The sequence below is a fragment of the Gopherus evgoodei genome, chromosome 6 (genome assembly GCF_007399415.2).
Source record: "Gopherus evgoodei ecotype Sinaloan lineage chromosome 6, rGopEvg1_v1.p, whole genome shotgun sequence".
NCBI classification, from domain to species: domain Eukaryota; kingdom Metazoa; phylum Chordata; order Testudines; family Testudinidae; genus Gopherus; species Gopherus evgoodei.
This window is the reverse complement of record NC_044327.1, coordinates 59,455,005-59,478,021: the sequence shown is the minus strand read 5'-3', so window position 1 is coordinate 59,478,021 and position 23,017 is coordinate 59,455,005. Positions and strand designations below refer to the sequence as shown.

Genomic DNA, 23,017 nt, shown 5'->3' with positions numbered 1-23,017 from the left:
AACCTTCTAAATGATGAAATCTAAAGCATTGTTAAGTGTAACACACACAACATAACAGAGACTTTGAAATGCACTGTCTTTAGTATCCACACTAATGCAGCTGTGTTTTGTGCAAACGGCTGGTAATGATGAACTGCTCTGGTGTTGAATGATGAACGGCTGAGACTTGCATTAGTGCAGATTGTGCCATTTGGAAACAGGATGAGCTGCATTGGAACAAATCATGGTTTACACCAGTGCAGCACATGATCTATTTTAGGACTTTGCACCCATGGCTAGAAATCCCAGTGTAGACAAGGCCTGAGTTACTTCAGAGAAAATCAAAATATTCATCATGATGTGATCTCTTACAGGAATGAATATTGCGAGGGAATAGGAAAACAGCCTTTTTCAGTGACCTCTCTGCTGTGTCCATCTTGAGCTTTTACCAATGTATGCTGCTAATAATATTTCTCAGAAGTGAGTCTAAAAATGATTTCACTTAGATCTTAATGAAAAGCACATTTTAAGGTAAATGAGTTTAATGATATCTGAGGTTTAAGTTTAAAATACTGCAAGCAATCTACTGGGTAAATGAACAGTGATGTAGATCTAGCCAACCTGAAACCAAATGCTGACAAGTGCAAGTGGTATTTAAAAAAAACCCAGCATGATTTGAAAAAGCAGCAGTTGGTTTTGATTGTTGATGAATCAACAAAGCCCAGCAGGTGGCAATATAGGCACTTGTCGTAATTTGAAATCATTGAACTCATGTCGTCCAACTATATTAAGAAGATTTAAGAAAAATATAATTCTAGTCATGTGTGGCTGTACCTCTCACATGGAAATAAAAGTCTGAACACTGGAGGTGATTTTATTCACTAAAATAATGCAAATTCCAATGGGCCTGGGATTATTTCCATCACTGAATCCTTCTTGCCATATGCATATTTTGGGGGATTTACCATGTATTGTTTCGTTAACCTGGACTGGAACAAAGTTTCTTTCAGTTGCAGAGTGCACAATGTGTCTGGAAATCAGACATGCCAAACCCGCGAAAACAATGCTGAAATTGGGCTTGTTTTTGGCTTAATTGGCTTGTGAGTTACTTATTGGCTAGTTTTTGTCTTGTAGCTTGTTGTAGCTTGTAGCTCCTTTTTTTTGACCAGCTCCCATCAAGCAGGGGCGGTGGGGGAGGGCAAGCAGAGGTAATTAGCAAGCAGGGGCAAGAGGGGAGAGAGTCAGGGGCGCACAGCGGGCCCACCACAGTCCCAGACTGCACGCTGGGGGGAGCTAGTCACATAGAGTGTTGTGGTACTTAGGGATTGGCTTGTTTTGGCCTTGTTTTGAAATGGGATTCGCTTGATTTTTGGTTTATTGTGAAAGTCGGGGTGCTTATTTACCACGTGAAAGTTGGCAACTGTGCTGGAAACACATCCCACAGTTTTTCTTTATGAAATGGCCTTTTGAAGGCTGGCAGAGTTAGCTCTGATCAGAGCTTTGTCTTGCAGTACTGTTGTTAATGAGCTTTACATTTGACCTGCCTAAAGTAAATATTCTCATCCAGATAAGATTTCACACGTTTGTTCTGTTCTTAATTAATCAACCATTCTTCAAAAGCTAAGTTTGATTCTGGGGTTAGGTCTCATGATTAGTCTACTGATCACTAATTATTTTTAGTATTATCATTTGTTAAAATATGTATGGAAATATTTGAGGTGGGGTTGAATTTTTTTTTTTAATCATTCAGCTGGAGAGTCCAAAGGAAAAGGAGTAAATATGTAACACAGGATATATTTAGGGAAGGGAATTTTAGCAGTGAATTGAAGTTCCGTGTATTTTTGTGCTCAGGGAAATACTGAAAGAAAATGAGCCTAATGAACATGAAGGTTTCTTCCGGGCTTCTGGATACTGAAGTAACTGGAGAGTCCCCCTGGGTGAAATTAAGAATCAAGAGTGCTGGGGAGCCTCTGGAATCTTGAAAGTACTGTTAAGAGACTGAAAATCTGATATAACAATCCATCTATAGGACCTTCTGTTCAAGGCTCTGAAAGTGCTTTATGACCATTTGTTAGGCTTATAGTCCCTGGCAGGCAAGTCTTATTCACACTATGCTAAAGTTAGGGAAACTGAGGCCCAGAAAAGTTACTTGACTTGCTTGAACAGAGCCAGCAATACAACTCAATTCACCTAATGCCCAACCCTGTCCTCTCAGCGCTGGACCCTGCTCCCTCACAATACAAAGCTCTATTGCTTGTTGGATGGGAACCTGCTGGGAGAATCTGTAATCTTAATTTTCCAAACTATATAACCCAAACTGCAAGCTGAAACCCCACATTTTAACACTTAAAGCCCTAATCCTGCAATGAGTTGCATGCAGGTAGACCCCAGTAGCCATCTAGTGCCCTGCTAAAACCATTATGGTTCTCTGTGGATGCAGGGTCCTACAAGCGCAAAGCATTGCAAGATTGGGACCTAAATATATACTTTAGTATATAGAATTGGTATTTGTGCTCTTATGTGATCACTTGAACAGGGATTTAGGCTCTCATGGTAAAAAATTGCACCCTTTGATTGATTCTAAGAATGGGAAGCCCTGACTGCACTCATCCCAGTAATATCTAAGGTCCAGATCCACAAAGATACTTAGGAGCCTAAGTCTTGGTTTAGGCACCTACATCCCAGTTTTGGCTCCACTGTGATCCACAAAACTCCCGCTGAACTCTGTAGGTGCTAAACTCACTTGGTCCCTAAGTTTTCAGGGTAAAAGTTCACAAAATGTCTATCTTTCTGCCTGTGGGCATGTGCACTGCTGCATCTCTGTAGGCATCCAGATGCCTGTCTCCTGCTTCACCCCAAGATCGATTCACAAACTGAAGGAAGACCAGCGTTCATCTACTTAAATTGCAAGCAGGGCTCAATCTGGTAGGTGTGCTCAGAGGCCATCTACTGGATCAAGTCTCATTCAAAATGCAGCTGGAGGAGACACTTCGGTTACTAGCCTTGTCAGATAAGTAGCTACAGCACTTGCCTGAGACGCAGGTTCAATTCCCCCTTCTCTACCAGAGGGGAAGAAAGGATTTGAAGAGGGGGGTCTGCCACTTCTAAGGAGAGTTTGTAACCGCTTAGCTCTGAGTCAACCTCAGTCTCTCCTGTTGAAACTGTTTCACTGTGGACAAATAATGAAAGAGTGATAGAACTGGAGGAGTGGACTATGGGTTCCCCCAACTTCGAGTTATGCTTTCTCTCTGTTCCAGTGACTATTTAAGTATTTATCCACCGTGGGACAGTCCTGAGGGCATCACCCTGGCAGGTGAGAGACACTGGGTCGGGGCCATGGCTCCAATCACTCTATTAAGCCACAGTGGAACATCTTCAACAGGAGAGGTTGAAGGAGCCCCACATCACAACATCCCATAGCTCAGTGGTTAGAAACTCCCCTCAGAGGGGGAGGACCCCTTGCTTAAATCCTTTCTGCCCCTCTAGCGGAGAGAGAGGGGAATTGAATCTGGGTCTCCCACATCCCAGGTGTGTGTGCTAACCACTGGGCTAAAAGTTGTAAAGTGGGCATTTTCTTTTTTGGCCATTATGTGGCCAAGGCAGGTGTGTAACTCATTCCCCTAAGAACCACCTTAGATGCCTTAGCGCCTTTGTGCTATGTGGCTCTCTGCAAGCTGGACTTAGGCACCCATCTTCTGAGTGGGGCTGGGTTTAGCATACACTCATCTAGTCAGCATCTCCTATTGGCTAGCTTAGGCAACTCCTGGCTTTTGTTGATCTCATTCTTAAGCACTTCTTTATCCCTATTCATTGCGTTGGGGACCTTGGCACCTGATTTGGCTTTGTGGATTGCAATGTCATTCCTGTGATTTTTCTAGTTGCCTAAAAGTTAGGCACCATGACACTCAATGTTGCAAACCCAACGTCCTTTTGTGGATCCCAACCTAAGCATCTAACTGAAATAACTTAGCACCGATCAGTGGATGGCTCCTTTCCATACCACTAATGAGGGAAGGCAGGTGAGTATTTTCCAGTATATATCAATTTGATCTGCTTGTCATTTCACTCTTCCACTTTTCCATTCTTCTCTATTTTCATTTTCTTCTTCTCTCACTCTTTTATCTATCATATGCAAGATTTAGATTGTATTAAATGTTAATCAATTGCCAAGACTTGGGGGGTTTAGTTTGGGTCTCCCCCCCCAAAAATAATTATTTAGATGTGTTATCAAAAGTTGGAGATCCTTGTGCATCTGAAATTCAGTAAAAATATATTAAGAAAAAAAGAGATTAAAGACCAAATTCTGGTTTCATTTACACTAGAGAATTAAACGAAGTTCTTCTGGATTTAAACCTGTGTAAGTGAGAGCAGAATTTGGCTATAGTATGTGTTCTGTCATTGAAAGAAGACAATAGTCACCTTTGGGACAATGGTCAATTATAAAACCATTAAGCTGCTTTTCCTGTGCAGGTGGTGCAGTGTCATATCAAGTGTTTAGTCTCATCAAACATCTGACTCACTGGGTGTGCAAATTTCCCAGTCTCTCTGCATTATTTTGCAATGAGAGAGGACAGAGAAATTACAAGTTTAAAATTAGAGATGGACCTAAGCCACAAAGTTCAAATCCAGATTGGAATTTTTAGTATTCTGGGATATTTTATTCTGAGGTTTTGGTTCAGGCTCACGCGTAGCTAAAATGGAACTGAAGTGAATTGGTAGCATTGTGTTTGGTTTTTGCTCGGCACCAGTCAGGATCTGGCATATTAAATATTCATCAGTGTAAGAAGAAGTTGGACATTTTCCTATCAATGCATGCAATATTCCAAAGAACAGCAGGAATAGCATTTACAGTATCCTCCTGACCTGTAATTCACCTCATCATTTTTCAGTACATAAACGATGGTACATCTGAGATGTAACGTACCATAACTTGATGCAAGCCAGTGCAACCGCACACCAGGTTCATTTAAACAAATACCTCCTCCTCATTTAATAAATGGGTAGAACTGTTTGCCATCAAAGCTAACCAAATTTCCTGTACTTCCAGTGGGCACCTGATGCTTGCTGCTACAATGTCTCAGTGACAGTGGCAAAGTCTGCAATCTTGTGCAACAATATAAGAAATAATAAAATGTTTAAATTGTACTAAGTGCAATTGTCCTTAAGTATGGTTATTGTTCATTTTTACCCTATCAACACTAGTCATAGTTTGATAAAGCCAATACAGTAAACCCCAGTCCAGGGATTGTTTTAATATGACAGGCTATTTTAGATTAAAAGTAAGCTTTCTCAAGCTCTGATTCCTTGTTGGAGATAGGAGTGTTGCTTTCATGTTGACTGTGGTAGAAGGCACCAGAGATTCCACAGGCAAAGTGACTACAGCCCTCTTGGTTGACAAACCAGGGACCTTTAGCTTAACTGTCTCTGTGAGTCTGTAACACCTTATACTCTTTGTGGATCATAACAGAGGGAACCTGTAATATACTCTCTCCACTGGCTTATGCTTGTAGAAACACAAATTCTGTCCTTCTCTAAGGAGACTAGCTTGGGGGAGCAGAGTTCAATAGCTGTTTGTAGCACCATTGTATTATATACACTGAATGTATATAGAATAAATAATAATGATAGTTATGGATCTGTAACTGATGTCTGTATTTTTGCAAAGCTTCGATAAGATAATTGTTAGGAAAACAATCCATTGGAAGAAATTTAGGGAGCCAGAAAATGAGACCAGAATAGGAGACAAGAAGGTGTGCTGGTGTGAAGCAATTTTGCTGAGCATGCCTGATCAGAATCTAAATGATTGTCGCAACTCAGCTGTGGAATCTGAGCTGTGTACTGCTGTCCTTACTCAGGCCAACCTACCACTGGAGTGCCAATGGCAGTTTTGTGTTTTGCAGAGTCAGACTCACTGTATTAAAGACCCTGCCGCACGTCCTGTGTGGATGCAAGCAGCACTCTGGAGCCTGGTGGCACCGCCACAACGCCATCCAGAACCGACTAGTGAAAGCCATCCCACCATCCCTGGGGAAGATCACCGTCGACTCTGCCATCCCTGGGACAGACAGCCGACTGCAACCCAACATCATCATGATGGACGCAGAAAAGAAGAAAGTCCTCCTGGTAGACATCACGGTGCCTTTTGAAAACCAGTCACCTGCCTTCCATGAGGCCCGAGCATGGAAGGAGTTGAAGTATGCCTCGCTGGCTGAGATCTTGAGAGCCCAGAGCTATGAAGTCCAGATACACGCCCTGATCGTGGGAGTCCTGGGCTCATGGGACCCCCGCAATGAGCCGGTTCTGAGAGCATGTGGGGTCGGTCGATGCTACTCCCGGCTCATGAGACAGCTCATGGTGTCTGACACCATCAGGTGGTCCAGAGACATTTATACCGAACACATCACCGGACACCGCCAATACCACACTGAGTAATTGAGACAGCCAACCAGGGAAATAACCCACTTCCTTCCCTGAGGGACCAAGGGACGCACCCCACCCATGTACCTATCCACTCCACCGATACTGACTTGGACTCATTCATTCCATGGGTGGCGAACCCAAGCCTTCTTATTCACTAACACTTTAAAAAACCCTTGCACCCCAATCTGGGTCTATGCTAGTTTTGCGATACGTATGTATCTTTTCATCCTTGCAAATGGTATCTGTAACCCCCCCCCCAACCCAAGCCTGACCCCAGATGTACAGTACCTTCCTCAAACTGTGTATATTTCATTTCAAACATTTCCTTTAATAAATTTTTTTAATCTATTTTTTATATAATCCAAAGGACAAAATGCTTTGCAATTATCTTCTGTGTCCTTGTCTACACTGGCAATTTACAGCGTTGTAACTTTCTGGCTCAGGGGTTTGAAAAAACAATCCCCTGAGCATAGCAAATTTCAGAGCTGTAAAATGCCAGTGTAAACAGTGCACAAGCGCTGGGAGCTGCACTCCCGGTGCTGGTAGCTACATCCCTCCTGGAGTTGGTTTTTTAGAGCTGCGCCTTGACCACACAAGCCATGTTAAAGTGCTGTGCTTTAGCTTTGCCAGTGTAGATCTCATATTTCTGGGTAGGGTAGGGTAGGAAGAATAATTTTAACTTAATTTAATATGTTGTGTGGTAAACCCAGGACAAACAGCTACAAAGGGGGGAGGTAGTAATTAGTCCCAGGGGGTTAAAAGACCTCTCCCAATCCACTGAGGAGAGATAACCACGGGGAAATAAGGTTCAGCTGGAAAAGAGGTTACTAGGGAACTAATTAAGTTCAGCTGGCTCCAACTGCTCATGACCTTTTTAAACCCTCCCCTGTGTGGAAGTAGGGGGAAGAGAGAGACAGGAAAGCTGCCAGTAGGCTGGGTGCAGCAAGACACTGAACCCTTCCGGGAAGGAAGGCTGCACTCTCTCCCCGGAAAGGAAGGAAAACAAGCACAAGGGACTGACTGGGGAAAGGAATAGCCGGACCCTGTGCTACCGGTAAGGATTGGCCTTGCCCAAGCCTGTGTCTCCAAGGCTAAAAAGGACTGAGTCTGCTGAGGAGAAGAAGGTACTTTGCCAAAGTGGCAATAATTTAGATAAATTACTTCTATGACATACACAACAGAATACACAACAGATTTTTCCCCTGCCTTGCAGCCACTTTGCATCAAACTGCTCATACAAAATGACCCTAACACTGTTGTAGACAGTCACAGAAGGACAATCCCATTGTATCTGGATCCTCTGGTGGTGTACAGCTGGAGTATAAGTTTTTAGATCACCCTCACCCCCAGCAGCAAGCTTAAGAGGCATGAGCTGCTGTGACCTTGGCATTCCCTGGTTGATATATTTCCAGCATGGGGATCCTGGCAACTGGTACAAAGGATCAGGCTGCTCTTACTACTAATGATGGAGTGTTGGCCTGGCACCCAGCCAGCCTGGAGATGGGGAGTGTAACGGTGGACTGAAGCTCCTTTTGCAATCCCCTCCTGAGATGTGGTGTGTAATTCTTGACTGCAGCTGAGGATCCAGATTTGTCTGTTTTACCAGTAGATTAGTAAATAAAAATAAAATTACTAAATATTTAAATTGTAAATTCTTTGGACCAGGGGCCATTTTTTTTTGTTCTGTGTTTGTCCACAATGGAGTCGTAGTCCATGACAGGGGCTCATAGGCATTACCACAATACAAATAAATAAATACATACATAAATATTGTTAGTGATAATCATTAATAACAAGGAAGTAAGATTTAAGTCTCCTTTAATTCATTCTGTTGTGCCTATGCATTGTAGGAATTCCGTGTCCAGATACTACAGTGCTTGGCATTAAGGCATCTCAGTGAAGTGTGTAATTTTTATATAGTACATGTACTGAAATATCTAAGTATAGCAGGGTTAATTAAGGTCAAAGTTTGTACTTACAGGTTTCGCCCAGAGTCTTACTATTATTTTAATACATTTTTTTCTTTCTTTTTGAACATCATATCCAAAATAAAACAAAAACAATTCCTATTGACATAGTACCACTTCCAAAATCCAGGATTATGAGACATAACCATTGAAAACAAAACCCTGCTATTGACACAGTATCCCGCCTGCAGCTTCTTTGGATCTAGTATGCTGGTGGAGCCATTACAACTCATATCTTTTACAAGAAAGTTCCTCTGACTTTATTTATCAGGTCCTCCAGATGTGATACCATGTCAGTAGAGAGTTGTGATATTGCATTAATGTAACACATCACTGAATTTTTTCACAATGTAGCTGAAAATATCACAAGAAATGGCTTAGGATGATGGTATGTGAGTGCATACAGATTGTGGTCAACAGATTGTGGTCCACAGTCAACCTGTGAACTCTTTGCCAAAGGATATTGAAAGCAAAGACTATAATAGGCTTCAAAAAAGAACTAGATAGGTTCATGGAGGATTGGTCCATCAATGGCTATTAGCAGGGATGGTGTCACTAGCCTCTGTTTGCCAGAAGCTGGGAATGGGCAACAGGGGATGGATCACTTGATTACCTGTTCTATTCACTCCCTCTGAGGCACCTGGCATTGGCCACTGTTGGAAGACAGAATACTGGGCTAGATGGACCTTTGGTCTGATCTAGTATGGCCGTTCTGATGTTTGTAAGGTTTTTATTTAAAAGTAGTGAAAGGCCACAGTCAACACTAAGAACCAAGGGACATAGTCTGCATTTCTTTTGTTGTTGCCACTGGTTGTTCCTTTTATGCACCAAGAGTAAAATATGCCTTTAAGTGCTTAAAATATGTCTTTAAGTGCTTGTAAAGCCCTGGAATGTGTGGTTTATAATGGTATTAGGAACTGATCCATAATTACAGCAGTGCTACTAGGCATGGCACTAGTAATTTATTTTGTAAGCTCTTGAAATGCTGACTATTTCATTCTTTCTTATAGTCTGATTCTGGGTAGGTAATAGCAGGCAGAACAGAGCCTTTTTTCCAGGATTTCTAACAAAGATCCATTATGCCTAAAGTCAGTCTGTATCTGACACAGTTGTCTCATTCTTCATAACTCTTTGATGAACCCCAGCAATGATATCAGCATACCCAGCAGGATTGTGTAATGCCCTAGAATTCTGGCATCCTTATCTCAGTCTATTCCAAACCAAAGTTTGTATTTGATGGTTTCTAGTCTTAGTTTCTGATTGACAGGAGTGTCTCTGCTTACCAGCTAGACAGCCAGCAAATACTATCAGCTGGATTCTCTGGTCCACTAAGACCACTTCATTCTGCAAAAGAGTGCAAAGTGTCTTGATCTGGCTAGAGATAGCCAGTAGACATTTTCCTCGAACAGAAAAACTCTTTCCTGGTGGAAAGCTGCCAGAGATGGTCCTGCAGCCTCCTGTGCCTGCCACTTTCCTGTGAATCAAGAAGCCACAACCAGTGACCTCCCCCCCACCCCATGCTATCTGAGCAGAGCTCTGACAGAGTGGAGAATCAAGGCCATGACCTTTGTCTTTCCAGTACATTTGAGGGACTTTCTCAGCCACGTCTTGTGAAAGGAGCAGAAATACTTATTTATATGTAGAGGGCTAGCATGAGTTCTGAGCATGATTTTAGTCCCATTTAAGCCTTCAATGTCAGGTTTAAAAGGGACATAGGTCGTACAAAGAGGTTTTTATTGACTGTCTGCAGAGGGATGAATTTCATTCTACATGAATAAATCCGTGACTATTTTTGTTGTTGTAGGATTACAGAATTTACAATTCAATTAGAATTTTCCAGTTAATTAAACTTGAAATTATTATACTAAACACAGTATTCTGAAGACTACTTGGATTTCTTTTATAGATAATACAATGTAAAACAAAACTAACATAAAATTAATGAAAATTAGATGTTAAGAAGTGACTTATATGATTATAATTGCATAATACATTAACCATTACTCAAATGAGATGACTTTTTGTAATTAACTGTGTGAAAAAGAAAGAAAGAAAGAAAGAAAGAGATCCATTTTAGGAAGCAGCTCATTTATAAACTGCTATTTTCCTTGGAGATGCTGACCAAGGTAAGATACAAACTGAACAACGACTAAAATAACTGCATTGTGGGCGAATGTGGTTAACATGCAGTTGGATATAAAAATCAAATATGACCATGGAGAAACTTCTCCTTTTGGCCACAGATGCACTGATGACATATTCAGAGATGGAATTTTTCAGAATTAGTACATTAAATAGCGTTACTGTGGTGGAAAATGCAGCTGACAAGGCATCCTCGTGGCTAGTGGCATCATCTTGGAGTCTCGGGTTCAGGAGTGACACTACAACTCTCAATCTCTGGGCCACATATTGGAAGAGATGAGTACTAGCTGGATCAGCTATTATGGCGTCTCTCACCAGTTTCCTCAACATGTTGGCTGATTCATAAAATGGTGTCTATCCAAACAAAAGGGGTTATTTTTAGCTGATTTTCTTATTGACTACACTAGCAGCACTCTGCTTGTATAGTAATACTGGTATGCGATATCAAAAAAGTGCTTCTAGTGTGGATGCAGCTTATATCAGCAAAGCTGTACTTTATGGTTTATTCCACTCCCTGCTCCAAACAAAACAAGTTATACTGATAAAGTGCAATTGTACTTGTATAATTGAATCTAGCCTAGGGGCTTTTGTTGGCACATCTCTGTCCAACAGGGATCACAGCTCTCACACTCTTGACCAACATAGCTATGTTGGCAGAAATCTGTAGTGTAGACCAAGCTTAGTTACTAGTAAGTATTAATTATACTATATTTAATATATAAATTAAATTATATTAATCATTACAAATTATGTTAAAAATGCATGGCTTGTTAATTATAGTAACATTATGTATGATTAAAAAGTCATGTTTCAGTAGGCTGAAAGCAGCAACTGGCAAAAGAAGGTGTACACTCAAGTGGTTAGAACAAGGAACTAAGAGTCAGGAGTCCAGAATTCTATCCTCAATTTTGCTATTGAGTTGCTTTATAGCATTGGGAAGTAACCACTTCTCTGTGACACACTTCAAGTTTTTGGAAGGGCTCACAAAATGGGTTTCTGAGGCCTCATAAATTCTAGATAGCCCCATTCCAGCTTAGCCTATTTATAAATAAAAAAGAAGGGGAAGAATTATCACAGAGCACTGTGTGCTTATCAACACCCCAGTAGGATACATGCAAACAGTTTGTGTGAATGTGACACGAGAAATTTTAATTATTAATCTGCTACACATTTTTTAAATCTTGCTTTTTGTGGTTTGTCTTTCTCCCTTGGTCAAGAAGTAGACAGATGTTTTAAAATCTGCTATCCATGCACATAGAATATAATGTTCTTGTGGAAAACAGTAAAGGAAAAGAAAATGTCTTATAATTTCTTTGATCTGTTATTTTTTGCTACCTTTCCCTAAAATGGTCCAAACTCCTGAATGGAAGGCTCAGCAGGTTTCAAACTCAGGTCCACAGAGCTGTTACCAGGCTCTTCTGTGGGGCTACCCAGCAGCAGCTGTAAGTAGCTCACCCTCCACTTCCCATAACCCACTATGGACACAGACCATAGGAAGTGTCACCTCAAGGGGTCTGTCAGGAGCAACCTCATGGTGCCTGATTCGCTTTGTGCCCGACATAAAACCAAAGGGTGTTCCAAGAAGTGTCCAGGTCACTGTAGGGATCTTCTGTAGCTGCTATAACAATTCTACCTCTTGAACTCCTGGTTTTGACCTTGGCTTGATTTGGACCTCACCTCCTGACCTGAAACCTGACTTGGATTCTGATCCTTGGTGTCGATCCTGGCCTGGGACTTGACTATGAACTCCTCTGCTGCTCTCAGCCTCAGGTTTGACCCAGCTCTCTGATGCTTGGTCCTTACTGCCCATGTCAGGATCCTGGTAGAGTAAAAGAGACAGTCATCCAGACTGGGAGCAGAGATAATACCATGAAACTAAAATAAACACAGCTCAAATATCAAATAGTGACTAACAAATACCCATGGCAGTCCTCACAACGAACAGTTTAGCTATAGGCTAGGTAACATCTGACATTATGTATGCTCATACAATACATGAACAATGAATGTGTTCATGGAGATAGTGTTTTGTTTGTGGACAACTCAGAAACCAAAAAAAGGGCTACATCTGATGAATAGTGCATCCAGCTGATGGGGAGGGGTCAGGGGTAACTTTCCTCACCTTTCCTGTGTGGAATTAAATGAACCACATAGCAATTGTCAAATGTTTTTTGGTTGATATTAAAATGCTAAAGTTAACCAACAGAGCAGTAGAGAAAAGTCTCACTTTTTTCATTGGCAAAATTAACATTTTTTAGTTAAATGTCATCAGAATTCAAATGTTTAATGGTAAGGAACTATATATTTTTTGAAATATAGCACAGTCCTAATTATCCCAGTTGCATGTTGGGAGAAATATTATGCAGTGGAACTAGGTAGTGCAGCCAGCCTCAGAATCCCTGTCCAAAAGCACTCTGTGGTTGCATCTACTCTAGAAATTTTCTTACCCATTATTCCCAATGGGTAGTGCTCAAATAGTAGTGCAGACTCCATATTGTCTAATTCTGATCTGAGCCTCCAAGCCATATATGTGGCCATATGTATTTCCCCATTTCATATTCTGTATCTTTCCTCCTCTTTTCAGTGGCTGTTTGGAATGCGTCTGTCTAATTGTGGTGGGTTATCCCTTGGTTGTGAACTGTCCTATGGAGGACCCTTCATCTGTCTTAATAGTTTTTACCCTGTCCTTCATGGATCTCTTTTTGAATCTGACCCTAATGGAGCATAAAGTGTAGGATGCAGCTAAAAGCTTTCTGGGCAGCTTTACTGAATATTTTAAACGTATGCTTTTCACACATGCATGCAAGAAGGTGATCATTAGCTGCAAGTGTACCTTTCATCATCATATTTCCATTTTCTAAAGATTCAACACTTTGTGGTTGTTGCTGTTCGCCAGCATGTTCAATTTTCAATTCACTTTGAACACTTCAGTATTCTGCAGCAGCATAACACTTTCTTTTTTACGTGCTTTTGTGCTTCTTTTCTTAATATTTTAAAATTCAATGAACAGACAGGACAACCAGGGCCTTGCAGACTTTCAGCTTATTGTAGAGCATGAGCACTTGCTCTTCCTCTCTTTCTAACATATACACAGAAAGGATTACAAACAAATAGCAGGTCATAGGTGCCCTTGTTTATCCTTTATCTATCATTTTCTACTCATCTTTTAAAAAGCAAATAAAGTTTCTTTGCAGGCTGGAACATGACACGTACAGATGATTTTTTTTATCTAAGTCCTATCCTAGTTTTAAGGCTCCACATCTCTCCTTGAGTGAAAATCCCATATGTTAAACTTTTCATGAATTGAGCTTTCAGGATTATAACAGAAAAAATAGTGACTTATAAAGGTGTCCTTTCATGCATAAGGAGAGAGGTTTATCCATCTTGATCCTATTATGGATTCTGTTAGCACAGCTTATAATGTTACCATGGCAATGCTCCCTAATACTGCTGTGTTAAAGGTCTACCATTTCTTTAAAAATGCATATTTTTAAACAACCCCCATACATCCTGTCCCCTACTCTCTCCACTCAAAAATAAGATCATATATATACTTATTTTGAACAATTCCCCTTGACTAAACCAGGCACACAGATATTTATAACTGTTGTTGTGTGAGTATGTAGGCTGCATTATGCTCACTGGAAATAGACAAAAGGATCAAAGACATCTAAAAGAGAAAATAGAATGACATTGATCTTATTCCATGGTTTAAAAAGACAACTTCAAGGACAGAATAAGTGTCTGTTTCTATCGTGTATCTTTATTTTTGTGTTGCCACATCACACCCTGCCTCAAACCAAAGGCAGGAATAAGACTGTAGGCTTAAATTTCATACTCTAAAATAAACTTATTTTTAAAAACTCTTCTGGTAGGATTGATGGTTTGGATCCTAGAGGGAAAAGGATTAAATCACAATCTAAATTAATCCTTACAATGCTTGGATGTATTTTAATTGTAATTGTTGACACAGTTGAAATTAATTTCCAGCACTTTATTTTAAACAATGGGAACATTTCCAATATCCAAATTAGAGAATTACATTGATAAGAAACTTTCTGCATCAGAAATGTTGAGCTCTCTCTGGCTCCTCCCAGGGACTCTGAACTCTAAGGGCTACATACCCTTCCATGAGATCTGAGTTGACTTGCAATATAGAAATGTCTCTCTCCAAGGGTGAAATCCTGGCCCCTTTGAAGTCAATGATAAAACTCCATTGACTTCAACAAGGCCAGGATTTCACCCCAGCTGACTTTATGTTGCAGACAGGGTCTTACAAAGCTTTCATAACTCCACGTTGAGCCCAATGGATCTCCAGAAGAAAGCATAATCTGGCTGAAAAGGAACATTTTAATATAGCTGATCAATGCTCTTCAACAACATCCACAGATAAGGCATTATGTAGTTGGCTACATATGTATTTTATTTACCAGCGTTAAGACAACAAAGCAAACAACAATCAAGGACAGAAAGTTAATGACAAGCACTCCCTGGAGATTAAGTTTTACAAGAATTAGATGGCAAGTTTCAAAAGATATAATAACTCTCCTATGCATCTTATTCACAACAATAGGGAGAAGAACCCATGTTCCTCAGGGCAGTCAATAGTATCCAAATGTTCAACTCTCAGCATAAAGACACTTAGGAACAGGTGTGCAGGTATTGGGGCAGCAATCATGAGCCCCCTCAAATTAGAAACCACAAAAGTCAATTAAAGTCCCCTTTGCCTCCCCACCTTTTAGACCTATGCCAAATGCAGCTCAGACAGCATGGAGGATCTGTGCTTTAATTTTTAAAATATACCAAAGACGTGCTCATATTTACAAATATGTAATACACATGCAAACAACTGTGCATATTTTGAAAGTTGACTAAAGATTTGATGTTTTACTTAGCATTACCTAGTACATATTCCCAGGTGGGGGGGCGAGGCCTTGTAAACATAAAGTGTTTCAAACAAAGATCAATGACATTAAAACATTTAAAAAATGCTACATTCATTCAAACCAAACTTTGAAAGTCTGGAAATTCAAGGTTAAGATTAAAGTTTAAAACCAAACATCTGAAATTCAGGCATTTTCCTGAGCCTAAAGAAAACATTTGTTATCTAGTTTCCATGTATTCTTTTCAGCTGCTTATCTGACATTTTTAATAGCTTATAACATACAGATATCTAAATGTAACTTCCTAACAAGCACAAACAAGCCGTGTTCCAACCTTTCCTCCAAACACACTAGATCTTCATTCTAATCATCTGATTCCATGAAGACAGATCAAGATCTGAAATAATTGCAGTGAAGAGACATAAAATCAAAAGTCAAGGTTGAAATCAATGAGAATTACGGACACTCAGCTCCTCACAGGAGGCACTCCGTGTTCTGCGGGCGGATGGAGCTAGCCTTATAAGTGTTATGGAGCTTATAAGAAATTTTTTTTTTTAAATTTGTACTCTGGCTACCAGTAGTTCTTTGTACTGATTATCAAAATCTTGCTTATGATCTAGCTCATTCTTATGTTGCCAGTTTGCTTGTTCCTAATGTCCTCTCATGAACATTAAGATCCTCTGATTAGGATCATTAAGATTAAACTCCTTTTGCTCTTGAGCTTTCGCAGGTATTGGAAAATCACTTATCCTATCAATGGAAAATTTGAAAAAATATCACATCAGTTTAATATCAGCAGTGCGCTTGATAATTAACATTGAATAACCAATTAATCAAGTTTTCAATTCTTTGTTAGATTTTTTTTCGGTTTAGTGGTCAAAATGTATAAACTTGTTACTTGGTTTATATGTGTCTAATTTGGGTGTGGGGGCATTGGAGAAAATAAAAAGAACAAAAAATAACCAATACGAGAAGAAGGAATAGGGCAAAAGGGAAGACGATGTCTTAAAACCTCTGTCAGGGATACGTCACATAAAACCTAAAATTAAGAACAAGGTTATTATGCGGCGAAAAAGTACTAATGAGAGAGAAATAACAATGTTTGAGGCCTGTGCCTGGCCTGGGTCACAATCACTCCACAATTGGATTATAATCCCTCTAAGTCTATGAAGCATTGAAAACACATCCCAGCAGCTCAGGGAAAGTTAGAATAGTGCCCAGATAACAGTAGTCTGATCCTGCAAGCAAACAGATTTTAGTCAACTGGATAGATTAGAATAATTAAAGGGTCATTCATATTCCATATAAACATCGAGCCATCATCTATATCAGGGGTAGGCAACCTTTCAGAAGTGGTGTGTCAAGTCTTCATGTAATTTAAGGTTTCGTGTGCCAGTAATATATTTGAACGTTTTTAGAAGGTCTCTTTCTATAAGTCTATAATATATAAGTAAACTATTGTTGTATGTAAAGTAAATAAGGTTTTTAAAATGTATAAAAAGCTTCATTTAAAATTAAATTAAAATGCAGAGCCCCCCCGCGGACCGGTGGCCAGGACCCGGTCAGTGTGAGTGCCACTGAAAATTAATTCTCGTGCCACCTTTGGCACATGTGTCATAGGTTCAGGGCCGGCTCCAGGCCCCAGCGCCAAGCATGTGCTTGGGGTGGCATGCCACAGGGGGCGCTCTACCAGTTGCCGGGAGGGTGGCAGGCGGCTCCAGTGGACCTCCCGCAGGCATCCCTGTGGAGGGTCCACTGGTCCCGCGGCTCTGGTGGAGCATCCGCAGGCACACCAGTGGGAGGTCCACCGAGCTGCAGACCAGCGGACCCTCCACAGGGACACCTGCGGGAGGTCCACTGGAGCCACGGGACCTGCGAGCGGAAGAGCGCCCCCCGCGGCGTGCAGCCGTGCTTGGGGCGGCGAAATGGCTAGACCCAGCCCTGCATAGGTTGCCTACCCCTGATCTATATGTTGCTCATCCCAGACAATGGAGGTAAGAGGAATGTGACAGGTGTGCATCGCAGCTTGTCCCCATAGTTTGAAGTACCTTTGCTGCTTCTTCAATTAGCCTCCACTGCTCTGACCTATCATCTTTGATTTGGCTCACAGGTTTCCTGTCCTTAAATGCGTCATGTTCAGATTTCTTGTCTGTACATTGGATGCCCTGCTTAATCTCAGTAGAGATACACATAGCAATCAGTTCTTCCTATTCTCTCTTCACACCATACATCGTACCAGCCCTCCCTATTTACTTTCCTTCCTCTACTTTTCTACCCTCAGTTTTGTGCCCTCTTCCCTGTTAGGTGCTGAGCACCTGCAACTCCCATGATTTCCTTTGATAGGATGGCTTCAAAGGGGGATGTAGGGGCCCAGTAACTATCAAACGCAGGCCTCATGTATCCTTGCTCTTCTCTATAAACCCACTTTCCCCACAAATCCTTTCTTTCCTAATCTCCTCACACTTCTCTCCCAGGCTCGAACTGTTGCCCATGTTTGATTTTTGTTACCATTATCCTTATTTTAAGGCAACTATTCTCAATTTATCAAAATATTTGCAAACTTGGACCTTCAGATGTTTCACTGCTACTAGTTACCTAAATAGCAACAACTGCCAACAATGCTCGCTTTCATCTATGACTAGCCAGGATACTCTGCCCTTCTTGACAAAGGCAGACTTCATCATGATGATGGATGTATATGTGACCTCCAGGCTTGATTATTGCCATGTGCTGTATCTAGTGGTGAAAGTGATAATCTGGAACAGGGGCGGGCAAACTTTATGGCCCAAGGGCCGCATCAGGTTTCAGAAATTGTATGGAGGGCTGGTTAGGGGAAGGGGTTGTGGCCCGGCCCCCCCTCCCTCTGCCCCCCTGGAACCCCACCACCCCTCACTCTCTGTCCCCTGACTGCCCCCGGAAACCCTGCCCCTGACCGCCCCCTGCTGCTCCATCCAACCCCTCCTCTCATTCCTGATGGCCCTCCCGGGACCCCTGCCCCATCCAACCACCCCTTCTCCCTGTCCCCTGACTGCCTTGGGAACCCCTGCCTCTGACTACTCCCTGTTGCCCCATCTAACCCTCCCCATTCCTGACTGCCCTCCCGAACCTTTGCCCCATCCAACCCCTCTGTTCCCAGCCCTCTGACCACCCCATCCCCTATCCACACCCCTGCCCCCGACCACCACCCCAAAACTCCCCTGCCCTCTATCCCCAGTCCTCCCACTCCCTGCCCCCTTACCACGCTGCCTGGAGCACTGGTGGCTGGAGGGCACTGCCTGGCTGGAGCCAGCCACGCCGTCACCACTGTGCAGCACAGAGCACCAGGTCAGGCCGGGCTCTGCTGAGCTGCCCCAGAAGCTTGCAGCCCCCGTGGCGGAGTGACCTGAGGCTGTGGGGGAGGCAGAACAGTGGGGGAGGGGCCAGGAGCTAGCCTCCTGGGCCAGGAGCTCAGGGACAGGGCAGGAGGGTCCCGCAAGCCAGGTGTGTCCTACAGGCCATAGGTTGCTCACCTCTGTTCTAGAAGAATCTCTAGCTGGCACAGAATGTGTCAGCCCATCTCAGAAACAAAAAAACTGCGGTGCTACCAGTGCAGCATTTGCTCTCCTTAGGCTTCTAGGTCAAACTCAAAGGCCTGGATATAAATTCTCTGTAGCACCCCCTTTCCACTCAGCATACCAAAGTAGTAGAGACTATCAAGCAGATATTTAGCTCTCCCTGATTCTCAGGTTGGTCTAATTCCAGTCCTAAAGTAGTTTAAAGCAACCCGGTGGCTGTTCTAAATGACACAAGCTGGTAACAGTTCCCAAGGTGCCATTTGTCAGCTTATTATATTCAGAGCACAGTAGTACTGTGACTATGCTTCTCCAATTCAAGGGCAGGGAGCGAGAATTGCATGTAGGACAGTTATACCAGATATACACCAACTTAAGTTTTCCCCATGCCAAGGGAATTCTGGCGTGGCCGGATCTGACAAGTTTCTGATACTTTTGCATTACTCCAGAAATGTTAAGAGTCCAAAAAAGTAGGAGAAATTATAGTCCTTGGGTCTTGATCTTCAAAGCCCAACCTTTCTCAAAGACCAACTCTCTCAATCACTATAACCCTTCAAAACTGCAATCAATAGAACAAATGGAATTGTCAATAAAAGTGAAACGCACGAGAGAGGGGGATAGAGCTTTCACGGTGGCCCAGAGCTTGGAACATCCTGCCTCAAGATGACAATGAATTTGTTTCCTTCTTAACACAATGATGAACCCATTCCTTTGCCAGAGCTTTGCCACCATTCTAGCCGCCTCCCAAAGGGAGAAGAGACAAAAGGAAATGTGTATAGGGAAGGATGAAAAAATCCTTCTAATGCAATAGATGATTCTGAAGGAAAAAGAAAATGAAGAATTTATCTAGACAAGAAAAGCTCCAAATACTGTTATTTGCTATTATTTAAGTTCCTTATCTACATATTTTGAGGTGGGGTGGGGAGAAAGAAAACAAAAGATCTCAGCCAGCATATTTCCATTGACTGCAATGGAGGTATGACAATCAGGAACAGTTGAGTATATGGTCCAAATTGTTTTAACTTTGCTGGCTTTAATTTTCGAACCATTCATATAGTACAGTTTGTGTGAGACAGAAGGATGGATGAGATAGATTGTAAATGCCTTGGAGCAGGGATCTTGTCTTATTTGTCTTGCACAGTGCTGTGTACATTTGTGATGCTATGTGAATGATTAATAAAAAATGTTGTCTTTGGAAGAAAATATAGTTGGCATCAGAACAACACTTAAAATGATAACTATGTTTGTTTTCTCTGATTCATAGTTCCACATTTGTGGATTTGGATAGGTGCTGCTTTGTTCTTGTATAAGTTAATTGTATTTGTTTTGAAAAGCCTTGTCTTTTTGATGAGCGAGAGAATGCAGGGTGAAAGCACACATAGCATGTTTACTCTTTCCTTCTTGGTCCTGCGGAAGGCCATATTTTTCTATCACTATCACTTGTTGACCTCCTCTTGACCTGTGCCTGTTGCACATCTCTTCTTACCTGAGATTGTAAAATCTGTCTAATAAGGAGACAAACATCAAGTTCAGCTTCCTGGGTTATCCACCTCATCTGCATGAAATACCTAATTCAGTTCTGTTCTGTTCTATTTAGGTTTTATGTTCTGCACCATACACCATAGTAAGAGAGTTATGCCTCTGACTCCAGTGGGAGTAGGAGCAGATGCGAACAATGTTTTTCTGAGAGAACACAGCTTGCTTTCATTTTCTCTGCTGCATTATAGAGAACAATGTTGTTTCTACCCTGCCTGCTGAATGTTTAAAAAGAGCACTACAATTTAATGGAAATTTTATTACAAATAAACTATTTCAACCAGACAGGAGTGCACACAGTAGCAATGGTTAAATTTCAAAGATACGTTTTCCTGTAGCCAGCAGTTCTTTAAATAGCCGGTGTTGCAGATATGAGAGATGTTAAGAAAGACAAAGAAAACATCAGCCTAATACTACAGAACCAGAGAAAAACACTCTGAAATTAACTTGTTTTCAATCACCTACACCCCAGGTAAGACAACGACATATTGAATGTACAAAAATTAACAAAGACAACTATGGATTAGTTATGTTAAGTTAGTTTGAAGATCTACAAAATAACCTACTTTATCAACATTGCTGGATATTATATTGCAAACTAAAGGTTATTTAGTCTATTAAGGGGACAGGAGTATGATATCCCTGCACTGTTCTCTGTTCATATTACTATTGAGACACTTCTCATATGCAAGTTGATGTTGGGAGGATATTGATGTTGATAGACCTGAACGGTAAAGGAAGGTGAAATTCCTCAGCAATTGATCATCAGAATGAAACGCTCTTCTTTTTCTTCTTTTTTTCTGCTACAGGCAAACTAGCTTCTTCTTTGGGAAAAATGATCTGTGCAGCGAACACATTTACAGTCTCCTGTTGATAATTTTTGGTGAGCTGTCTATTCTGTTTTAGCATTCTGCAACTGCCAGTCCATCAGCTACTGCCTACTTTGGCATACTGAAAGTTTGTTGTTATTTTTACTAAAGGAACATTATTGGTTTTGACATGAAGGATTTGAGTGCTTTTTTTTTTTTTTTTTTAAGAAAAGATCACAATGAGGATGATTTGTTGTTACTCTTTAGGAAAACTAAACATATCACTCGTACAAGCTGTCTAATTTTAAGAACTAAGGGAAAAGTTCCCTTACCAGCATGCACTGTGATCCAATTGCTTGTGTTCTTTCCTTCTGCCCAGACTCTCCGTGCTTTGAGATAGGTCTGTGCTGATATTGGGAGATGTGATTGCAGCAAGTGAGGACATACCTAAGCTAGATCAAAGCTAGTTCAAGTAACAATAGCAGTGAAGCCAAGGTAGCATGGGTGGCTTCACAGGCTAGCCCTGCCCACCCAAGATTCTTGAGTACATACCGAGGCTCCACAGCAACTTTCACTTGAGCTAGCTTAGGTACCTCTACAGGTGGTCTCCCGGCTGCAGTGTAGACACACCTTCAAATAAATGTTTGTTACTTCTGTCAGATATTGAAAAACTGTGTGGGGTTTCTAAGACACAGCCTCACCATTCTCAGCTTACATCTTATAGGGACCAAAACAAACAATGGAAAAAAGCATACAAAATTGTTAAGAATTGGCCTCGATGGGGTATACACAGTATTCTTGCTTAGTTAGCATTTTGAATTGGTCCTCCTGTAAATATACTATCTCAAAGCCATCTGGAGAAGGAAAGAAAGGCCAGCCAATTATCACTCTTTTAGAACCATTTCCCCAGGACTCTCAGCCCCCAATGATGCCCCTATTGAAGTCAATAACAAAACTTCCCATAATTTTAATGGTGTGGGACAGGGCCGTATGATTTTGATATCTAACAATTCCTACTGACTTCTAAGTTTCTCTGCTTTTACTACTCATTTATGTATAGTCCCTCTTTTCTTAGTGGAGGGTCATTATGAGGTACTCCAGAAGTCTCGCTTTGCCTTTCTCCTACGTACAAGTGACACAGATAATTGGTTCTCAGAGATTCCTTTCAGCTATATTTGCATGGGTTTTTTACAATTATTTAATGATTGTCTAAAATGTCTTGCTTTGAACTAATCCAAGAAGTGGATTCTTCTGCCTTCTGTATTCTAAGTGGTTCACAGTAGGTGTTAATTTAAAATTTCTTACAATCCTGTTATTCATTGGCATATCTTCTTAAAAACCACAGCAGAGGGCTTAATTAGTATATTGACTATAGTTGAAAAATTCCTTGTGATATATTATATATATATATATATATATATATATATATATATATATATATATATATATATATATATATATATATATATATATATATATATATAAAGGATTTCTTTATTAGAATTAATTTGTAGCCTCTAATATAAGTTTCAGATAACATTGTTTTTTGCTTAAGGCTCAAATGAAACCAATCGCTTACTGTTCATGGTCTTAACCCAATTAAACACATTGTGTGGTCAGGATTTCCTAAAGTAACTCATTCATAACTCTATTGAATTGAAAAGAATATGTGTAAATTGACATTTAACTTAACTTAGAGACTTCTGACTTTTTTATCCGGCATTTTGATT

The 23,017-nt window shown here is 41.1% G+C and overlaps 1 protein-coding gene across 2 annotated transcripts in view; it reads left to right on the top strand.

Moving 5' to 3' along the window:
• Nucleotides 1-23,017, top strand: part of LOC115653875 (zinc finger protein 474-like) — a 57,594-nt gene that overhangs the window by 34,008 nt on the left and 569 nt on the right. The window contains exon 6 of one of the 2 annotated variants that reach the window (XR_004001027.1): nt 21,288-21,435. Coding sequence is in view for 1 of the 2 variants with exons in the window: in XM_030567604.1 (XP_030423464.1) it covers nt 21,288-21,352 (65 nt within the window). In the remaining variant the exon portion in view is untranslated. Of the gene's footprint in view, nt 1-21,287; nt 21,515-23,017 lie in introns of those variants that run through there. The other variant, XM_030567604.1, reaches the window with a different exon arrangement.